This window comes from Glycine soja, chromosome 16 (assembly GCF_004193775.1).
Source record: "Glycine soja cultivar W05 chromosome 16, ASM419377v2, whole genome shotgun sequence".
NCBI lineage: Eukaryota > Viridiplantae > Streptophyta > Magnoliopsida > Fabales > Fabaceae > Glycine > Glycine soja.
This window is the reverse complement of record NC_041017.1, coordinates 32,248,426-32,265,162: the sequence shown is the minus strand read 5'-3', so window position 1 is coordinate 32,265,162 and position 16,737 is coordinate 32,248,426. Positions and strand designations below refer to the sequence as shown.

Genomic DNA, 16,737 nt, shown 5'->3' with positions numbered 1-16,737 from the left:
TGCGTGAGGTAAGATGAGATTTACTCCAATTTGGTTAAGACAAGATTAAAATTTTGTTAAGAATGTTTAAACATGTGGCCTATTAGCTCAGTTGGTTAGAGCGTCGTGCTAATAACGCGAAGGTCGCAGGTTCGAGACCTGCATGTTCTTGATTTACATTGTTCTGTTTAGATTCAAGTCTATCCACCATGACAGAGTTGAAGTCCTTGGGTTTCACCTGGTTCAACGCACCTCAATTTTTTATTTATTTTCACCAAGCCTCTATATCTTCTTTTATACTATTATATTCTGTCTCTAGTCATATATGAAGATTATGGTATTAATTTACTATTATTCTTTTTATTTTTTATATTTTATTAGTACTGTTTGTATCCACCATTAATGTTATTTTTATTTACTCTACATTTATTTCAAGAGTACAAGATTTAAAATTAACATTAACATATATATGTATTAACATTATTATTATATATTATTCAGAGATATTTTTCAGTATTATTGAGAAATAAATATTTATTATAATACTAGTTTAATATTATACACAATATAATAATAATAATAATATACTCATTACATAAACATTGATTTCTTTAACAACATTGACCTTAATAAATTAAATATATATTACATTATTTATTTACCTATAAAACGATCACCTTACAAAGGCACACGTATTGTGTTAGTTTATTCCTAAAACAAGGTTTTTAACGATAGAATCACACTCAAATTAAATGTTTGCTTCATCTTTTAAAAGTTAAAACTACTAAAACCTTTACCTAGTCTTAGAACTACATATATAAAGAATATTTTCATGTCAATAGTCATTATTGTTTCTTGAACCAAAGAACTCTATTTTACCAAACATCAAAAAATTATGGGTGCCTTAGGTGCCAAAACTCCCTTTCTCTGCGCTCTCATATTCTTTCAAATGTTATTAGCAAACAATAACAGTGTGTGTGCAACTCGACCAAATTTTCAGTCTATGGAGCAAGAAAATAACAAAAAAGGAGCTTCTATGATGCTAATGGATTCAGGTAAAGGTTCCAATTTCCTTCTAGCAAAAGGCTTTATTCCACCTTCAGGACCAAGCCATTTCCACAATCTACATTAATTTTGGGAGACCCTTCAATAATAAAAGCCCCTGAAAAATCTATGGGAGTTGTGTGCTATGCTACTCTATCTAGCCCGGAACTTGGATTTATGATATAGTCATTTTGCTTGTGTTAATGTAAAATAATCAATAATTCAAACCAAAGAGAACTTAGGAATAAATAAATCAAGCAAAATAAATTGTCTTCCTTCGTTCTTGTACATTTTGAATGCTTGTAAAAAAAAAAAAAAAACTTGTACGTTTTGAATCAATTAATATATCTTACCGTGTTTGGTTGGGCACAACGGGTTCAAAGGCATCCTTATGTATGTATGTATATTATTTTACTATATGTTATTGCTATAGTAATTGTAATCTTACAATTTCACGCACAATTCAAATATTACAATTCAATATGATTCAGTTATTTATTCGTATTATATAACTTCACATCTCACAATATATGAATGAATCTATGCAATTTCATATCTTCAATACGAATCATACAATTCAATGATTCATTAATTTTTTTCTTTCTCTTTCTACTTTCACCATTTCTCATGAAAAAACTGATAAGATATATAAGCTTAAATTTTAGCATGAAAAAAAACTTAAAGAAATACTTCTGAACTTATTCTATTGATTATTTCACTACTTTATTTGTCATTCACTCATTGAACACATATGTTCTATTTAGTTATTCAATTGCTTCATTTTCTTTCTTATAAAATAAAGGCTTCATAAAACTCATATATAACTAATAATTTTCTTCTACAAAACTTCTGTTTAAGTTATTTTATTTATTTATAGTTTTTTTTTTTTTACATTGACCATTGATATTTGAAGTAATTATTCATTTTCTCTAAATCTTACAAGTAGATGCAAATTATAATCCACTATTTAAAAATTAGCTCAACAATTCACAATTCAAATCCTAATATGATAACCTTGAAAAACTTAAATATATATTGTATGAAGATTAGTTAAGATCGTAGATACTCTTATTCAATTCAACTTGTATCGAATAGTTATTAATCATCCAAGTGATCCAACCTTTAGTGTGTGGCTCATCTATGCATGACTCTATATAAACACCAACAGCTCCACCACTAGTCCCCATCAAAATAACACACCTAGCATGCTGATTTAGTTATATTTTTCAATTTAATTTGTGTAGATTCAATTTTACATCAACGGCAAATTTGAAGCAAAATATGTTCTGGATGGTATTATTTGTTCAATTTTATCTTTCACATCATGCTTGAATTATTACGTACTAAGTTAAACTAAAATCAAACAATTTGAAGTGGTATTAACATGGAGTTTTCACTCTGCTCCCAGCAAGAAAATATATTTTTCTCACGAAGTATTCGCCATCAAACTAACATAGCTTAGCTTGATTTCTTTATGGTAAGTAGAATAGATTTGCAAGTTAAAGGAAAGCATATTAATAATCAAATTATAATCCATTTGACAAATAAACAAAATAATCTTAATATGTATAAGTAACTATACATTCCAAAATCAGTATAATATAAATATCTTAGATAAAATGTTTATTGTACATTTTACATAAATTTAGAAGTTATTTCCTATATTCTTTTAAGAAAATTTATTTCTACCAAATTAACTTTACCTATTTTAGCGTATAATTTGAAATCAAATCTTACTGTTATTATGATATTTATTGTTCAAATGTTAAAAAGTTTGTTAAATTTCAAATGATTGGTATAAGTGCCCATATTTTTTATGAGTGGTAATACCTAATAGTGCCCATATATATGATATATGCCATAGACTCTCAGAAGAAAAATGGTGATCGGGCATTCAAACTGTAGTCTTTAATTTTTCTCTAAGTGGGAAAATAAAGATAATTAAGATCTAGGAAAGCATCCCTCAAGGCATCAACTAAAACATGAGAACAAATAGATAAAGCACAAGAATCCAAAACAACTAGAAACTCAGACTTCTAGTCTCTAATAAACACCTAGAGAAGAAGAAAAAAAGAAAAAAAATGAGAGTAATTTGATATTAACAAAATCAATATTCTTTTATATAAAATTAACAACACACTTTCCAACTTCCATCTAACTTTTTTACTCTAAATATCATATTAGGCATCTAATATTCTTTTTCAATTAAAAATTATAAATACTCAATTTTTAAACATCTTTTAAAGTTTAGAACTCATTTCTTATATTTCTTAAGCCAATTTCACTATACCTATTTTTGCGTATAGTCTGAAATGAAAGCGTCTTGATAATTATGATATTTGTTGTTCAAATGTTAACAAGTTTTTTTAAATCTGTGAGAATTTTCACATGATTAGTAAAAAATGTGCCTTGACTAGTAAATACCCAAACTCTTCTAGATACCTAGAGAGATAAAGAAAGAGAAGAGAGAAAAATATGTATTAAACGTATGATAGATGATAGATGATAGCTGATAAGTGTATATTGATAGGTGATATAGTGCATGTTTGAAAAATCATGTAAAAAAGGTGAATAGTCAGCCATGGGAAGATGCCTCAACATGAATTGGAAAAACTAATCGTGCTTCACTGAACATGTTGCAAAACCATAATTGTCAATGGTGGTCAGGGCGGCCACTATCATGGAGGAGCAAGGCAAGGCAGAGTGGAGGTGAGGCATGGCACAGACCTCTATCGCGTTGCATTTTAGAATCAAGGTTGGACTGGTCGCGATAGCTGTTTTTGTTTCTTTTGCTATCGCGGCCTCTATTATACAGACCTCAAAGTGTTTGTGTATCATTACTCTTCTCACAAATAATAAAAAGAAATCCAGGTATTTGGTGCTTCAGTGTTGGAAGATCATGATAATAATATACAAAGAGAATCAACTCACCAGCCGCTTGCTATAAGAAAGAGCACAAAACCTATTTTGACTTTTCTTTTGTTACATGCCAGAGAAATTGTAGACCAAAATGCTACTGTTGTTTCAAAAGGGAATCCATGGCCTCTGCCACTTTTTTCCTAAGAGCGTGAAGGGACTCTGTGAAATGAAAGACTTCTGTTTGTTCCATTTCTAGAGACATTGCAGAAATATTTCCGGCATGATCGCACTCAAGATGCTTTACAATTGGGGATTGTTCACCCAAAACCTGCCATATGAAAAAGATAAATCAGAAACATAACTAGTATTATGATAGAAGTCTAACCACATCACCTTCATGCAAGAGTACAAATACTAAAACAATAACTGAATAGCATAGATCATACCTCAGCTATTGCTGAAATCACCAAAATAGTTTGTAATCTTTTGACAGAAGATTTTGATTCCTGATCTTGTAATGGTCTCAGAATTTTATGGATATCAGGACCAAGGCCACCACCAAGTATGCAATCTGCCTCATCCAACACCTACTCAATAAACATGCAAAAGATTAGTGTAATCAATGCCAGGAACTCCAAAGAACTGGTAACCTGAGAGACTCTACATAAAATTCCCACACTAAAATATGATAATGAATACTAACCAAGTATCTTATTTCAGCAGGAACAACACTCCCCTCTTCAATGTATTCAAGAATCTCACAAGGAGTTCCAATCATGAGGCCAATTGAGGCATGTGACTCCCCATTACCTGGGGAAGGACGATCCTTTACAGACTTCAATTCTACATTGTGGATGATATATTTTGCAGCATTAAAGCACTGCAATGCAATTAAAATTTGCAAGGTTCAGAATCAATTCATAAATCCAGCTGCACATACAGCACTTAACAGACAAGATAATGAAAGTAATTAGTAGGGATTGGATCACCTGTGCAGCTTTCTCCTCTGTAGCGCAAAGCACGATGGCTCGTGGATGCTTTGAATTTGAACCAGGCAACTCTCTGTCCCGTCTTAGCAGCTGCACAAGTTGAGAGATTTAATCAACTTTTTCCAAACGAAATAATAAACAAAGCACATAACTGTAAAAAATAAATGAACAAACAATCATGCTAAAATTGTACTCATGTTGCAGTTTTAGGTTTCAGCAAGTGCCACCCCCAACCGTTTGTAACCTAAAGCTGACACAAGAAAAAATCAAGAATAGAGATATTTTATAATTTAATTTAATACAATGATTTGAAGAAAAAATTAATTTCATCATAGTATCTCAATAAGCAACCATGAAAATTTCCTTTCTCTTGGCGAAATACTAATGTTAACATTCAATGAATGCTATATAACAGAGTTCCAATAGATCAAACCAACAATAAGCAGAATAAATTTAGGATTTGGTGCTGAGAAATGCAGAGAAACCTTCCATGCAATTTTAAAACAGTAATTAGGAACCAACAAACCAATTCCAGGTTTTTCTATCAAACAGTAACCCATGCCAATACCAACTATATAACACAACAGCCATAGTCTTAACCACCAAGTGAAATACTATCAAATAAAAATAAACTACAAACTACAAAATTTGAAGCCAGGTTGCCCCCAAATTCCACTATCTTGTATCCACCCATCTAAATAAAGTTGGTAATTCTCAAAAGTCAAAACCTTGGAAGGCAAATGAACAGAATTAAACTAACCTGAATAAGAGGCAACAAGAAGGCCAAGGTTCTGCCAGGTTCAGATGGTGAACTCAACAGCACACTCTTCCCTTCCAAAACAGCAGGAATAGCCACACACTGTATCTCACTAGGTTCAAACTCACCAATCCCCTCCATGACCTCAACAAGCTCCTCACTCACACCCAACTCCTTGAAACCTCCAACCACCATGGTGGGGTCATTCTCATTCTGCACACCCTTTTGAACCACCATCTCAGTATCAGCATTCAAACTTAATGGCACTGAAGTTGAACACACTTGAGGGGTACCCTTTGAGTCTTTTGGAGACCCCTTGAGTTTTCTTTGCTTGAACCGTTCGAAAATCAGCGAGTCCCTTTGTGACTTGGATGACGAAGTTGAAGTCTTTGGTTCTTTGATGGGAGGGGCTACGGAGGAGGAAGAGGTTGAGAATGTGATGCTACTTCGAAAGAAAGAAGAGGATGGTGATGCTGATTTTGCTAAAGGTTTGTGCTTTAGAGAAAAAGAGAGGCTAAGAAGCTCTCTGCCTCTTCCTCTCATGGCTTCTCTTTTTACTTCTTTTTTTTTTTGTGCTATTCGGAGGAATGGAAAGAGGGAAAGGGGTTTGAGGTTTTGGTGCTGCTGAGGCGGTCAACAACTTTGGAACTTTTTGATCGATGTTTTGTTTCCTGTTGCTACGGTGATAATTAGGGGTGGGTACGCGGCATAACGCCCGTTCAAATTGGTAGTGGGCTGAATCAGTCCGTCCGTCCGTCCTAATGTAAGTTAAATGGGATAGACTTAAAAATATGACATAATTATGAATTATTTTAAAAAATTAATCCGTTACTCATACAGACCACGGGTTCTGCGGGCCAATCCATAGACCTGACCCGTTTACCCATCCTTAGTGATAATTGAAGGATAAGATCATATGTAATCCACACTTTATATGAGTCAATCTCACCCGTTAAGTTTTACTTTAGAGTATCCATGATTAATATTTTGTCACATCATTTTATTATCGATTAAAATATACTTTTAGTCTTCTAAATATGAAAATATTTAAAATTGTTCTTTGTGAAAATTTTAGTATGTTTTTTTACTCTAGTAATTAAAATGTGCATTTTTAAGCATGTAGCAAAATTCAACTATTTGAATTTTCATGTATTATCTTTTTAAATGGTTATATACATAAATAACTTAAAAAGCGTTACATTTACGTTATATTATATGTATAATTTATGTAAAAAAATCATTAACTTAAGTTTGAATTTTTCAAAATTATGTGTACGTAGACCAAAAAATAATATATTTTAAAAATATACTAAAAATTTTCACGAATAAATACTTAAAATTATATATATGTGGAGACGAAAATCATATTTTAATATTTATTATTTCAATTTTGACACAAAATGCACATTTGAATTTGAAGGTGACACCCGGAGTTATCAAGTTTGATTTTTCAAATTGATGTTCTATCATCTATTTTAAGGTTGCCCGCACAAGATTCTCTCTTAACTGGAAGATGCTCCATCTCAATTTGATGTATCTCATTGCTTTGTGTCTTTTTTGGGTAGAGTGGGAAGAAGACAAAAACAGAAAATTAGCAAGAATCCTTCCTCGGATCAAGGAGGACACCGTCAGGAGGATGTCGATCTCCAAAAGTGCTCCCAACCAAGATTCTAAGTACCCCAACGAGCCAAGGTGTCTGCAACACCATTAACATCTAGTCGAGAAATGGAAGAAAGGGTGAAACTCCAATTCCTTCCAAGAAGCTCATGTTCTTCCAACAAGAGGTTGACAATATTCTTGTTATCAGATTCACACACCAACTCTCTATATCCATGATCCCAACAAAAAAAATAAGCCCATGTTTAAGAGCTATATAAAATCTCCGCTAGCACATGGTCACCAACACCCGTTAATTGCCACATTCCCACCGCATCCCTCAAGGAGAAAGCTCGCTCCCATCAACATTAAGCTTAAGGAAAGGTTGATTGCGGGAACCAAGAACAAAACCAATTTGGTGCTTTGTTTCCCAACACCATGCATACAGTCTGCATGCAATTCACGGATACGTCTACAAACATACTGGATATTCCATTTCGGATTACAAAAGATGAAATTGTTCCTCCATAGCCAAGCCCACCAAGCCACCGACAGCAAAAGGGTCATGTTCTCATGAGCTAATTAATATACTACCTATCCCAGGAATGATATTGTTGCAAGTTAGGTTGCTGGGAATGTTCATCGCAACATGCATCCAAAGCTCTTTAGAGTGAGGGTAGTCTTGAAGGACACGAAAAACATCCTCAACAAGCATTGAACACTAGCACATGCACTAGAAATTAAGAGAAATATTGCAGTGAAGCCTCTTTGCATTAGTGGGAAGGGCTCCATGCAAGACTTGCCACAAAGAACAATCACAACTTTTCCTGAATTAGGGCGCACCAAATCCTCTTCCAAATAGGATTTTGGTAATGGCTCCCAATATTCAAAAGCCATTTGTAAGCTGACTTAGCTAGCCGTGTAAACACCAGAGCAATCACTAGACCAACCAAAGGAGTTTTCACCAGTGTGAAACCTGCATAATTTGGCTCCCTACTTGTGCAGGGATGACAGTATAAACCCCATTCTGGTTCCTAATTAACTTGTTGCTTTACTCTACATTCATTACTTTCTTTTTTAATATGTTTTCTCTTCTTTATAACTTGATGGTGAGCATTTCCTTTTTCTTTTTTGGGATTGTGTATTTTATTGTTACTTGTTGCTTTTCATTAAGTTACTCTTCGTAGCTCCAAGTAAATTTTGTAAAATGAGATTTTGATGTAACAATGGACTTTAGGCAAAGTTTGTTGAGTTCAAGTTCTTTAGAGTGAGATAGCACTTTCCATATGTGAATACACAACAATGGACTTTATCTAAATATAACATTTTTTTAAAAGTGCATTGCTCGAAAACTAAAACATAATATTTTTAGGAATAATCAATACTAGCTCTTATATTGATCTTTCCTAAAAAATTTCGAACAATACTCTTCTTTGTCTTAAATTAATACTCTAATCATCATGAATATATCAATTTAACTCAAAGAATATGAATAATTTTAGAAATGATCAATATTATATTAAAGATTAATTAATCTATCCAAAATTATTCAAAAAATTTAATCATGTAATTTGATGTAAAATTAATATTTTCTATCTAAATCTACAAAATATACACAAACAATCACTCTTATAGATTTATTTAAACATATGATTGATCAATTTTCATTTTAGCAGTGAGAAAAAGAGTAGCTAGAAAGTTAATTATCATAAAGGACAATGAAAGCTAAATTCACCACGGTTGTGGTAAAAAAAAAAACCTCTAAATATAAATTCTATCAAAAAAATATATGAAAATAACATAAAATCTCACTCAAAATTTCACTTAAAAATGATTTATCATTTGGGTAGAAAATAAGTAAGTGATGGATAATATCATGAAGACTTGCAAGTCCAAAAACTAGAGAATCAGACACTTGTTCAAGAAGGGTGGTTTCGAGAAGTGTGGTTTCAGGAAGCCTGCAGAATGATCATAGGCGGTTATTTTTTGAAAGTGCCATTGAAAAGGAGTTAGGAGGCAGTTATCAAATTTAAAGCTAAGGACAAGTGTCAGAATCTTAGAATAGGAGTTAGGAAACATTGTCAACACGTCAAAATTCTATAATCTGATCACTAGACTAGCAAATCTATAAATAAGAGATCCTACAATCATTTTATTTTGGTTAGAAACACTCACAATATTTCTCTAACTCTAATACACCACACATCAAAATGACCACAGGTTCTTTTTGTGAGAAAACTGTATGTTCCTGCTCAACTTTCATACTAATGTAATATTCTTTTCTCATCTCTAAATCTACTTTCAACAACTCTTGTTTTGCCTATATGACTCCTTCATTTTCTATGACCCATTCTTGTGTCTATAACTCTTTTTTAATTTTTTACATTTTATTTGTTCATCTTTCCATTATAACACATTATTCTTTTGATATATCTTTCTTTATTTAATATTATGCATGAAATCATTTTAAAAAATTCTTAATTGAACATTTGTTAAAAGAATTACCTGTTTTGCATGCAAATATTCATTTTCATCACAAAATGCAGAACTTATGTTTATTTTCAAATGTTTCAGAATAATTTTATTTTTCACAATTTGAAGAACGAAAAGTCACTAATTTAAATAAAAAGAATTCACATCTTTGAATCATGTGATTCTAAGTCCCGCAAATCGGAAAAATACTTTTATTTCATAACTTATTGTGAAATTCTACCATCATAAGTTACAACAAGATGATGCTATTCTTTTTTTTTTTTTTTGGATTGTGACAAATAACTTTTAGTAAAAGTTAGGAAGTAGAAATAATACTATATGATATAATATCAGGAAAAAATAAAGCTCAAAAGCTAAATTATATCTATGGCATTATGGAAAGAAAGTCAATGATATATTGCCATGTCAATTTCATAAGTTTGATGTTAATCATAAAAATTATATTTATTTCTCAAAAAGAAATATTTTTAAAAATATTTATAACTTCTTTACAATCTTGTCAACTAATATTATGATTATAAAAAAAATACTTTGTTCCCTAGTGTTTTTCAACCTCGCCTGCATCAATGAAATTATCAAAATTATTAATCCCAATTGAAATAATTCCTTTTGATTACACAATCAAAATTTTAGGAGGAAAACTTAGCAGGAAAACTTTTAGGAAAAATTGCAATGCATGTCACTTTACATTCAAAGAATAGTTTATCTTAGGTTAATATAAAGACTAAAATATGTGAATTTCTTGACTCGCATGTATTAACCTCGTAAGCATAATTAACATAATGAACAAAATATTTTGAAAGGCAAATAATGACCAAAATATTTTAAGCTAAAAGAAAAGAATTGGATCGGAGATTCTAAAATCTTACTTGACCCACGTGCATTAGAAAAAAGGGAAAACATGGGAATAGCTTCCTACATTTTCATTTATCAGTTTTGGTAAAAAATAAAAAATAAAAACCTGAAAATAGCCAAATTAATGTAACAATCTAGAACAAATAAGAACTTAGCAATTGCCAAACAATTAGAAAACCAACAAGTGTAAATTAGGGTTGCATTTTCCACACGTATTTTTAGCTCATCCACTTGGTTTGAATTCCTCAACCCAAATTAGATGCACAAGGTGGAAAGAAAAATTAATTTAAAACAAGAAAAAGGAATGCATGTCCACCAACATCCCGATTCAAATAATGTAGGTCTAAACAAACAATACTGTTAAAAACTAAAAAACGAGATCATTTACTGCAAATCCAATCCAAATTAACATAAATTCATAAAAGACTAGAAACATCCATGACAACCTTTGTTCTGACTCAATTCATTAATCCTGGGTGAAGATAACAAGATTCTTATGAAAAAAAATGGAGCTGCATAAGGCCCCAGAAACCATGAAATTAAAGTTTGTTGATCCAAAAAATGGCTCAAGTATGATTCAGTTTATAACTTTGACACTGAGAATGAAATTGTATCATTCATTCAATGATAGTGAGCCAAGTTGATCACCAACTTCTTCAGAACCACCAACTTCTTCAGAACCGCCAACTTCTTCAGAACCAGCAACTTCTTCAGAACCTGGTGCAGCTTCACGAAGGGCCAGCATTGCCTCAGACACCTTTATTTTCAAGTCCTCGGGAGACTCCATCAGATGGATGACCTCTGACTGGTCCATTTCCAACAACATTCCTGTCACCTTTGCAGTCTGCTGGTGATTTGCAGTAAGTCCATCCACAAGTGGGTATAAATGTTCACCTAGCATCTGTCAGATAAATAAAATTAGATTCCTCATACCACGATAGATATAAATTTTCAAGAGTAATAACATTGGTAATTACTAATTAAACTATGGGCATAAAGTATTACACCCCTAAACAACAAACTCAAGAATTCAGAGGCCTTACGGGCAATGCAAAATTTTACATACCAGGTGCTGATTTTCTGGGGTAGCAGAAGCTAGAGCCGAGGCAAGTGTGTTAGACGATGCACCAGCATGATATTGATTATAAGTATGAACTGCAGAAATTCCAGAACCATCAAAGGGCAATGGCATCATTGGACCCCCCATACCATGGGGAATTACTGACGGATCCATTCCATTTCGACCATTCTCCATGTATCTAAACCCTTGGTTGGAGTTAGGATGCAACATCTGGTTCAAAGGTTCAAGTTTACAAATGTATGAAATAATTAGTATAATGTTATTTATATTAGAGGAATAAAGCTTGATTTAAGTAAAATTAAGTAATAACTACCTGGTTATGGTGCACCTGTTGGAGATTTCCAAATCTTCGAGGATCCCTTCTTTGCGAAGGAGGGGCCTGTCTTTGTGGGTGGTATGGCATAAAGAAATTTGGAGCAACACCAGGATGAATGTTTGGCAGGAGTTGCTGCTGGAAACCATATCCCGTTGGCTGAGGTGGTACAAGACCATTTGGCCCTTGACCAAAATACAACTGTTGAGGGGAAAGGCTTGGTGCCCCTGGATGATATCCTGGGATTCCCCCATGAAAAGGTGTAATTGCACCTAGGGCTTGCATTTGAGAAAATTGAGCCTATAGATAAGCCAATTGGTAACATTGTCAATTGATTCAGTTTGTGGGAAAATATAAATTAAAGTCAAATATTTATGACTAAATTAAATTAGGTTTTAAAACTACAAAATTGAAAAAGTGAAAAAGTAAAGTTTGTTAATAAATATGAAATGACAATTTTTTTCTCTCAGAGAAGAGGATTTGGACAGGAAGCACGAAAAAAAAAAAAGATTCAAAAGCCATGCCTAGTTCAATTTTAGGTAAGAAATTTATTATAGAAAAAGTAGATATATATATTTACTAACATGAAACCATGTGTATGTATACCAGAAAATAGAAATACATGCTACATCCACTTACTATAGAAGCTAGTAGTCTGTATTTAAATCATTAATTTATCCATAATTCAATCCAAGACAGATTTAAATTATATAATGAGATAAAAGATATGAGCATCACCTGCAAAAGAGCCTTCCTCTCTTCTTTGCGTTGGGCCACAGCTACATACAGGGGCATACGTCCAATCATCTTTCCATTCATTTCATTCAACTGAACAAACATAACAATAGCTCAAGTTGGATAACAAAATAAGGATATATTTAACTCAGCCAAGGCTTCTATTTTGTGAACAAAAGAACTAAAGACTTACTGCTTTATTTCCTTCCTCGGGAGTTGAAAAGGCAACAAAACCATAGCCCTTGCTATGCCCATTTGGTTCAAGCATCACCTAGAGAAGAAAAGCAAACAACAAACGTAACAAAGACTATCGTTTATTAAAATAAAAATGAAGTCATGTATGACATCCATACACAATCATGATAGTTAGTTCACATGCAAAAAACCTAAGAAGCAAAGAAAGACAAAAAGACAAACAAGGAGAAAATTTTAATATACCTTGCAAGATGTTATTGTTCCAAACTTAGAAAATAACTCCTTCAAGTTTTCTTCATTGATGCTATAATCGAGATTTTTCACGTACAAATTAGCACCTTGTAATTTTTCATATTTTCTCATTCTTTCCCGCTCAAATCTAGCTTTCAATTCTGCCTCTCTTTCGGCTTTGCGCTGAGCCCTACCTACATATAAAACCTTATCATCATTGACTGCGGTTCCGTTTAACCTTTCAATGGCAGCAACTGCTGAATCTGGACTTTCAAAATTCACAAAACCAAAACATCTAGACTTCCCATCTGTGTCTTTCATGACCACAACACTGGTTATTGGACCATAGGTGCTAAAGAGCTGCTTAAGATCTTCATCAGTATATGTTTCAGAAAAGTTTTTCACATACACATTAGTGAACTTTGGTGATTCATTTACTTGAGCCCTTGCTTGGCGCCTAACAAAGAGTCCAACATAGACTTTTTTATCATTTATCAACATGCCATTCAACTTTTTGATAGCATTTTGTGCAGACTCTTCATTGTCAAACTGCACAAATCCATACCCTTTCGATTGACCATTGTTATCAACGGCTACCTTACTAGAGAGTACAAATCCAAAGGCAGAAAAAGTGTCATGTAATGCCTTGTTATCTATTGATATGTCAAGGTTCTTGATAAACACATTTGCATATCCACTTTTTCGAATGCTAGGATCTCGGTTAGAAAACATAACACGGATGGATTTTCCATTCAAAGGAGTGAAATTCAGATGTTCCATGGCATTAGCAGCTGCAATATAAACATTGAAATTAGAGAGGCAAATCAATGCATTACAATATTAAGTTTATTAAATAACAGTTTTTCACTTCTATTTAACTCCTAGACTGGCTTAAATGGTTAATTATTAATCATAATAATAATAATAATTAATAAATGAGTCATTTATGTAAATATAACAATGACATTATTTTCTTTCATTCTTAGTAACTTTCATTTGTAGATATGATGGTGTTAATTACTCAAAGAACAAGAAGTAACCAAACAAATGGTAGAACGAACAACTTTCTCCGGTTCAATGTAATTGAAGCATTGTTTATTATAAAACAAAAACAATGAAAGTTTCCTTCAGAATCAAAATGGGAAAAGATTCAATTCAGTTTAGCTTCTCTAAAATAAGAGGGTCCATATCACTTTAGAGAAGCCAAATCTGTAATGACTAGACTTTAAAAAATTGATCAGTGAAAAAAAAAACCTTCTTTATTTATTGTTGTCATTATTAATCATGAGAAATCCACATTAAAAATTTAGGTCATTCCAAAAACTATTATTTACACAAAAAAAAAAGTTTTTTATTTAATATTTATTGTTGTCATTATTATTATTAACTCTGGAACACAAAAAAGGGTCAAACATTTAAAGACATGGAAAATATTATAATTGAAGAGAGGGAAAGAGAAAACACCCACAAATTCCCACCGCTCCCTTCGTGAAAAAAAAAATCACTGAAATAGTATACTCCAAATGAATAAGCACACCAACAAACTAACATGGTCCTTTTCTTCTTTTATTCAATCAAAAAATTCATTCAACACTAAACAACACATTTAAAAAACACCAATACAACCCAGACAGAAGACCACTCTAGATCAAAATAATCAAATGACTCACTGAAAGAAAAGGAATAACTACTCGTTATCCAAGTAATAATACACAAACAGAAAAAAAAAATCCATGCCACTGAGGGAAAATGATATCTTCTTTTTTCTTCTGTTTATTCAATTGTTTTTAAGAAAATCCAACACAAACAAAATTAGAAAACACAAACACCACCCCATCTCAATAGACAAATATTATTTCATTGACAACAAATAATGTCCGAAACTTCAATTGAAAAAAAATAATAATCACTTTTTGCACAAAACAATTTTTGTTATAATTCTAAACAATGAAGGATGATAAAAACAAACCATCTTGGGGGTTGACAAAGTTAACGTAAGCATATCCAAGAGATCGCATTGTGAGATCCCTACAAACCCTAATTGAAACCACTTGGCCTACTTGGCCAAACAGTTCAAACAGTTGCGCCTCATCAACGTTCCTCTCAAGATCACCAACGTACAAAGAGGCATTCCCGGATTGCACACCGTTCAAAGCTGGAACCACCACCCTCATTGCCACCGCCGGAGCAGAAATCATTGCAGCCGCCATTTTTCCTGCAAAAAATTCAATTCTCTTCGAAACAATCCAAAAAAAGAAAAAACTGAAATCAAAGTAGCTGTGTAAGGATCGAACAGTGAAAGAAAACAAGGAAAAGACAAGAAACAAGGATTACAGTGGCTAGGGATTACCGAAAATGGATTGGAGATTTTTTTAAATTTGTTTTAGTAAATTTTTGGGTTCTTTGATTCCTTGCAAGGGAACACAGAACCAGAGGTGAGGTTATGTGTTGGTGTGAGAGTGAGAGTAAGAGTGAGAGTGAGACGTGGGGTTTATATACTGTCTTGAAAAATGTTGTTTTCTTGGTGTTTTTTTTTTTTTTTTTGAATTGTTATATTAATCTCGTACTAAGGAGTATAAACAGATTATGTGGTCCCGTGAAGAATTACTATGAGGCGCGTGTTGTGACATGTTTTTTTTCTCTCTTTCTTTTTCTGTCATAATTCCCGCATGTTGACGTAGAAGTTTGTGGCACATTTAACATTATATTAATTGATTGCATTTATTATATTAATTGGCTACATTTTCTTTTTTAAAAGTATTAATTGAATGCATTTTCTTTTTTAAGAGTATTAATTGACTGCATTTAAGGGGCACAAAGCAAAAGTGGACTCTGAACCTTAGTTTTCACGTCATTGCGTGAGATAGAAACACGACACGTCATACTTACATGCGCCCAATAAAAAGCTTACAACTAATAAAATATAAATAACATGTGAAATTAGAGAAACAGGCTCCACAAGGAGGGCATTCTTGTGATTTCATTTTCTTTCCAAGCTTCGAAATTGTTATTAGGACGGATCAAAATCAAATAATAGCATTTATAAACCGTCAAATTCTTTAAAAAAATTGTAAAAATAAAAAATTTAAAAGTTACATTTTTTTGTTTGATTTGATTTTCGGATCATCTTATAAAAATTGAATTAAATCGAATAATACAACATATCATAATTATATTGATTTTTCCTGAGATAATTAATAATAATTATTAAATAATTTATTATTTTTCATTTGTTTTGTTTATAACGAAGATGTATATTTTTCTTTCATATATTCAAAAAATGTATTAATATTTTTTAAAAATAATATTAAATATAAAATAAGACACAAATTATTATTATGTCAAAAAATATTATTAATAATATTTTATATTAATGTTAAATAGAAGTAAAAATAATAACTTATAACTAAAATATGTTCAGTAAAATTAATAAAAATAAATTTATTTTTAAAATTATATAACATATATAATATTTATATAAGTTTATATAGTTGATAGATTTAAACTATGATAACATATTAAAAGAATAAAAAATTATGAAATTGAACCAAACAAAATAGTAAAAAATTGATTTGGTTTGAATTTCATGTTATATTTAAATTAAATCAAA

General features: G+C 31.8%; 2 protein-coding genes and 1 non-coding gene across 5 annotated transcripts; 1 reads left to right on the top strand and 2 right to left on the bottom strand.

Moving 5' to 3' along the window:
* Window positions 1–76: 76 nt before the first annotated feature.
* On the top strand, window positions 77–150 carry TRNAI-AAU. The gene has a single exon. It is a non-coding gene; the product is annotated as a tRNA-Ile (tRNA).
* Window positions 151–3,627: 3,477 nt separating this feature from the next.
* On the bottom strand, window positions 3,628–6,315 carry LOC114390072 (DEAD-box ATP-dependent RNA helicase 39-like). Its single transcript, XM_028350756.1, has 5 exons — window positions 5,632–6,315; window positions 4,872–4,961; window positions 4,586–4,762; window positions 4,329–4,469; window positions 3,628–4,210 (listed from the first exon to the last, which is right to left on the bottom strand). The coding sequence occupies exons 1-5, from the start codon at window positions 6,169–6,171 to the stop codon at window positions 4,037–4,039; spliced, it is 1,122 nt and encodes a 373-aa protein (XP_028206557.1). The 5' UTR covers window positions 6,172–6,315; the 3' UTR covers window positions 3,628–4,036.
* A 4,640-nt stretch (window positions 6,316–10,955) lies between these two features.
* On the bottom strand, window positions 10,956–15,603 carry LOC114390071 (polyadenylate-binding protein 2-like). Of its 3 annotated transcripts, none has more exons than XM_028350755.1 (8): window positions 15,462–15,603; window positions 15,097–15,342; window positions 13,140–13,918; window positions 12,895–12,972; window positions 12,705–12,794; window positions 11,967–12,266; window positions 11,639–11,863; window positions 10,956–11,473 (listed from the first exon to the last, which is right to left on the bottom strand). In XM_028350755.1, the coding sequence occupies exons 2-8, from the start codon at window positions 15,335–15,337 to the stop codon at window positions 11,186–11,188; spliced, it is 2,001 nt and encodes a 666-aa protein (XP_028206556.1). In that variant the 5' UTR covers window positions 15,338–15,342; window positions 15,462–15,603; the 3' UTR covers window positions 10,956–11,185. The 3 variants fall into 3 exon arrangements, with proteins under 3 accessions (XP_028206556.1, XP_028206555.1, XP_028206554.1); XM_028350754.1 differs by having other exon boundaries at window positions 15,097–15,389; window positions 15,478–15,602; XM_028350753.1 differs by having other exon boundaries at window positions 15,478–15,602.
* Between the last annotated feature and the right edge of the window lie 1,134 nt (window positions 15,604–16,737).

Coding starts and splice junctions, on each gene's coding strand:
- LOC114390071 (XM_028350755.1), bottom strand. CDS start 15,337: ATGGCGGCTGCAATGATTTCTGCTCCGGCGGTGGCAATGAGGGTGGTG. Junction 12,973..13,139: donor GAACAATAACATCTTGCAAG/GTATATTAAAAT, acceptor TTTCTTCTCTAG/GTGATGCTTGAACCAAATGG. Junction 12,267..12,704: donor AGAGGAAGGCTCTTTTGCAG/GTGATGCTCATA, acceptor GCTTATCTATAG/GCTCAATTTTCTCAAATGCA.
- LOC114390072 (XM_028350756.1), bottom strand. CDS start 6,171: ATGAGAGGAAGAGGCAGAGAGCTTCTTAGCCTCTCTTTTTCTCTAAAG. Junction 4,763..4,871: donor CAGAGGAGAAAGCTGCACAG/GTGATCCAATCC, acceptor ATTGCATTGCAG/TGCTTTAATGCTGCAAAATA. Junction 4,470..4,585: donor CTGCTGAAATAAGATACTTG/GTTAGTATTCAT, acceptor TTTATTGAGTAG/GTGTTGGATGAGGCAGATTG.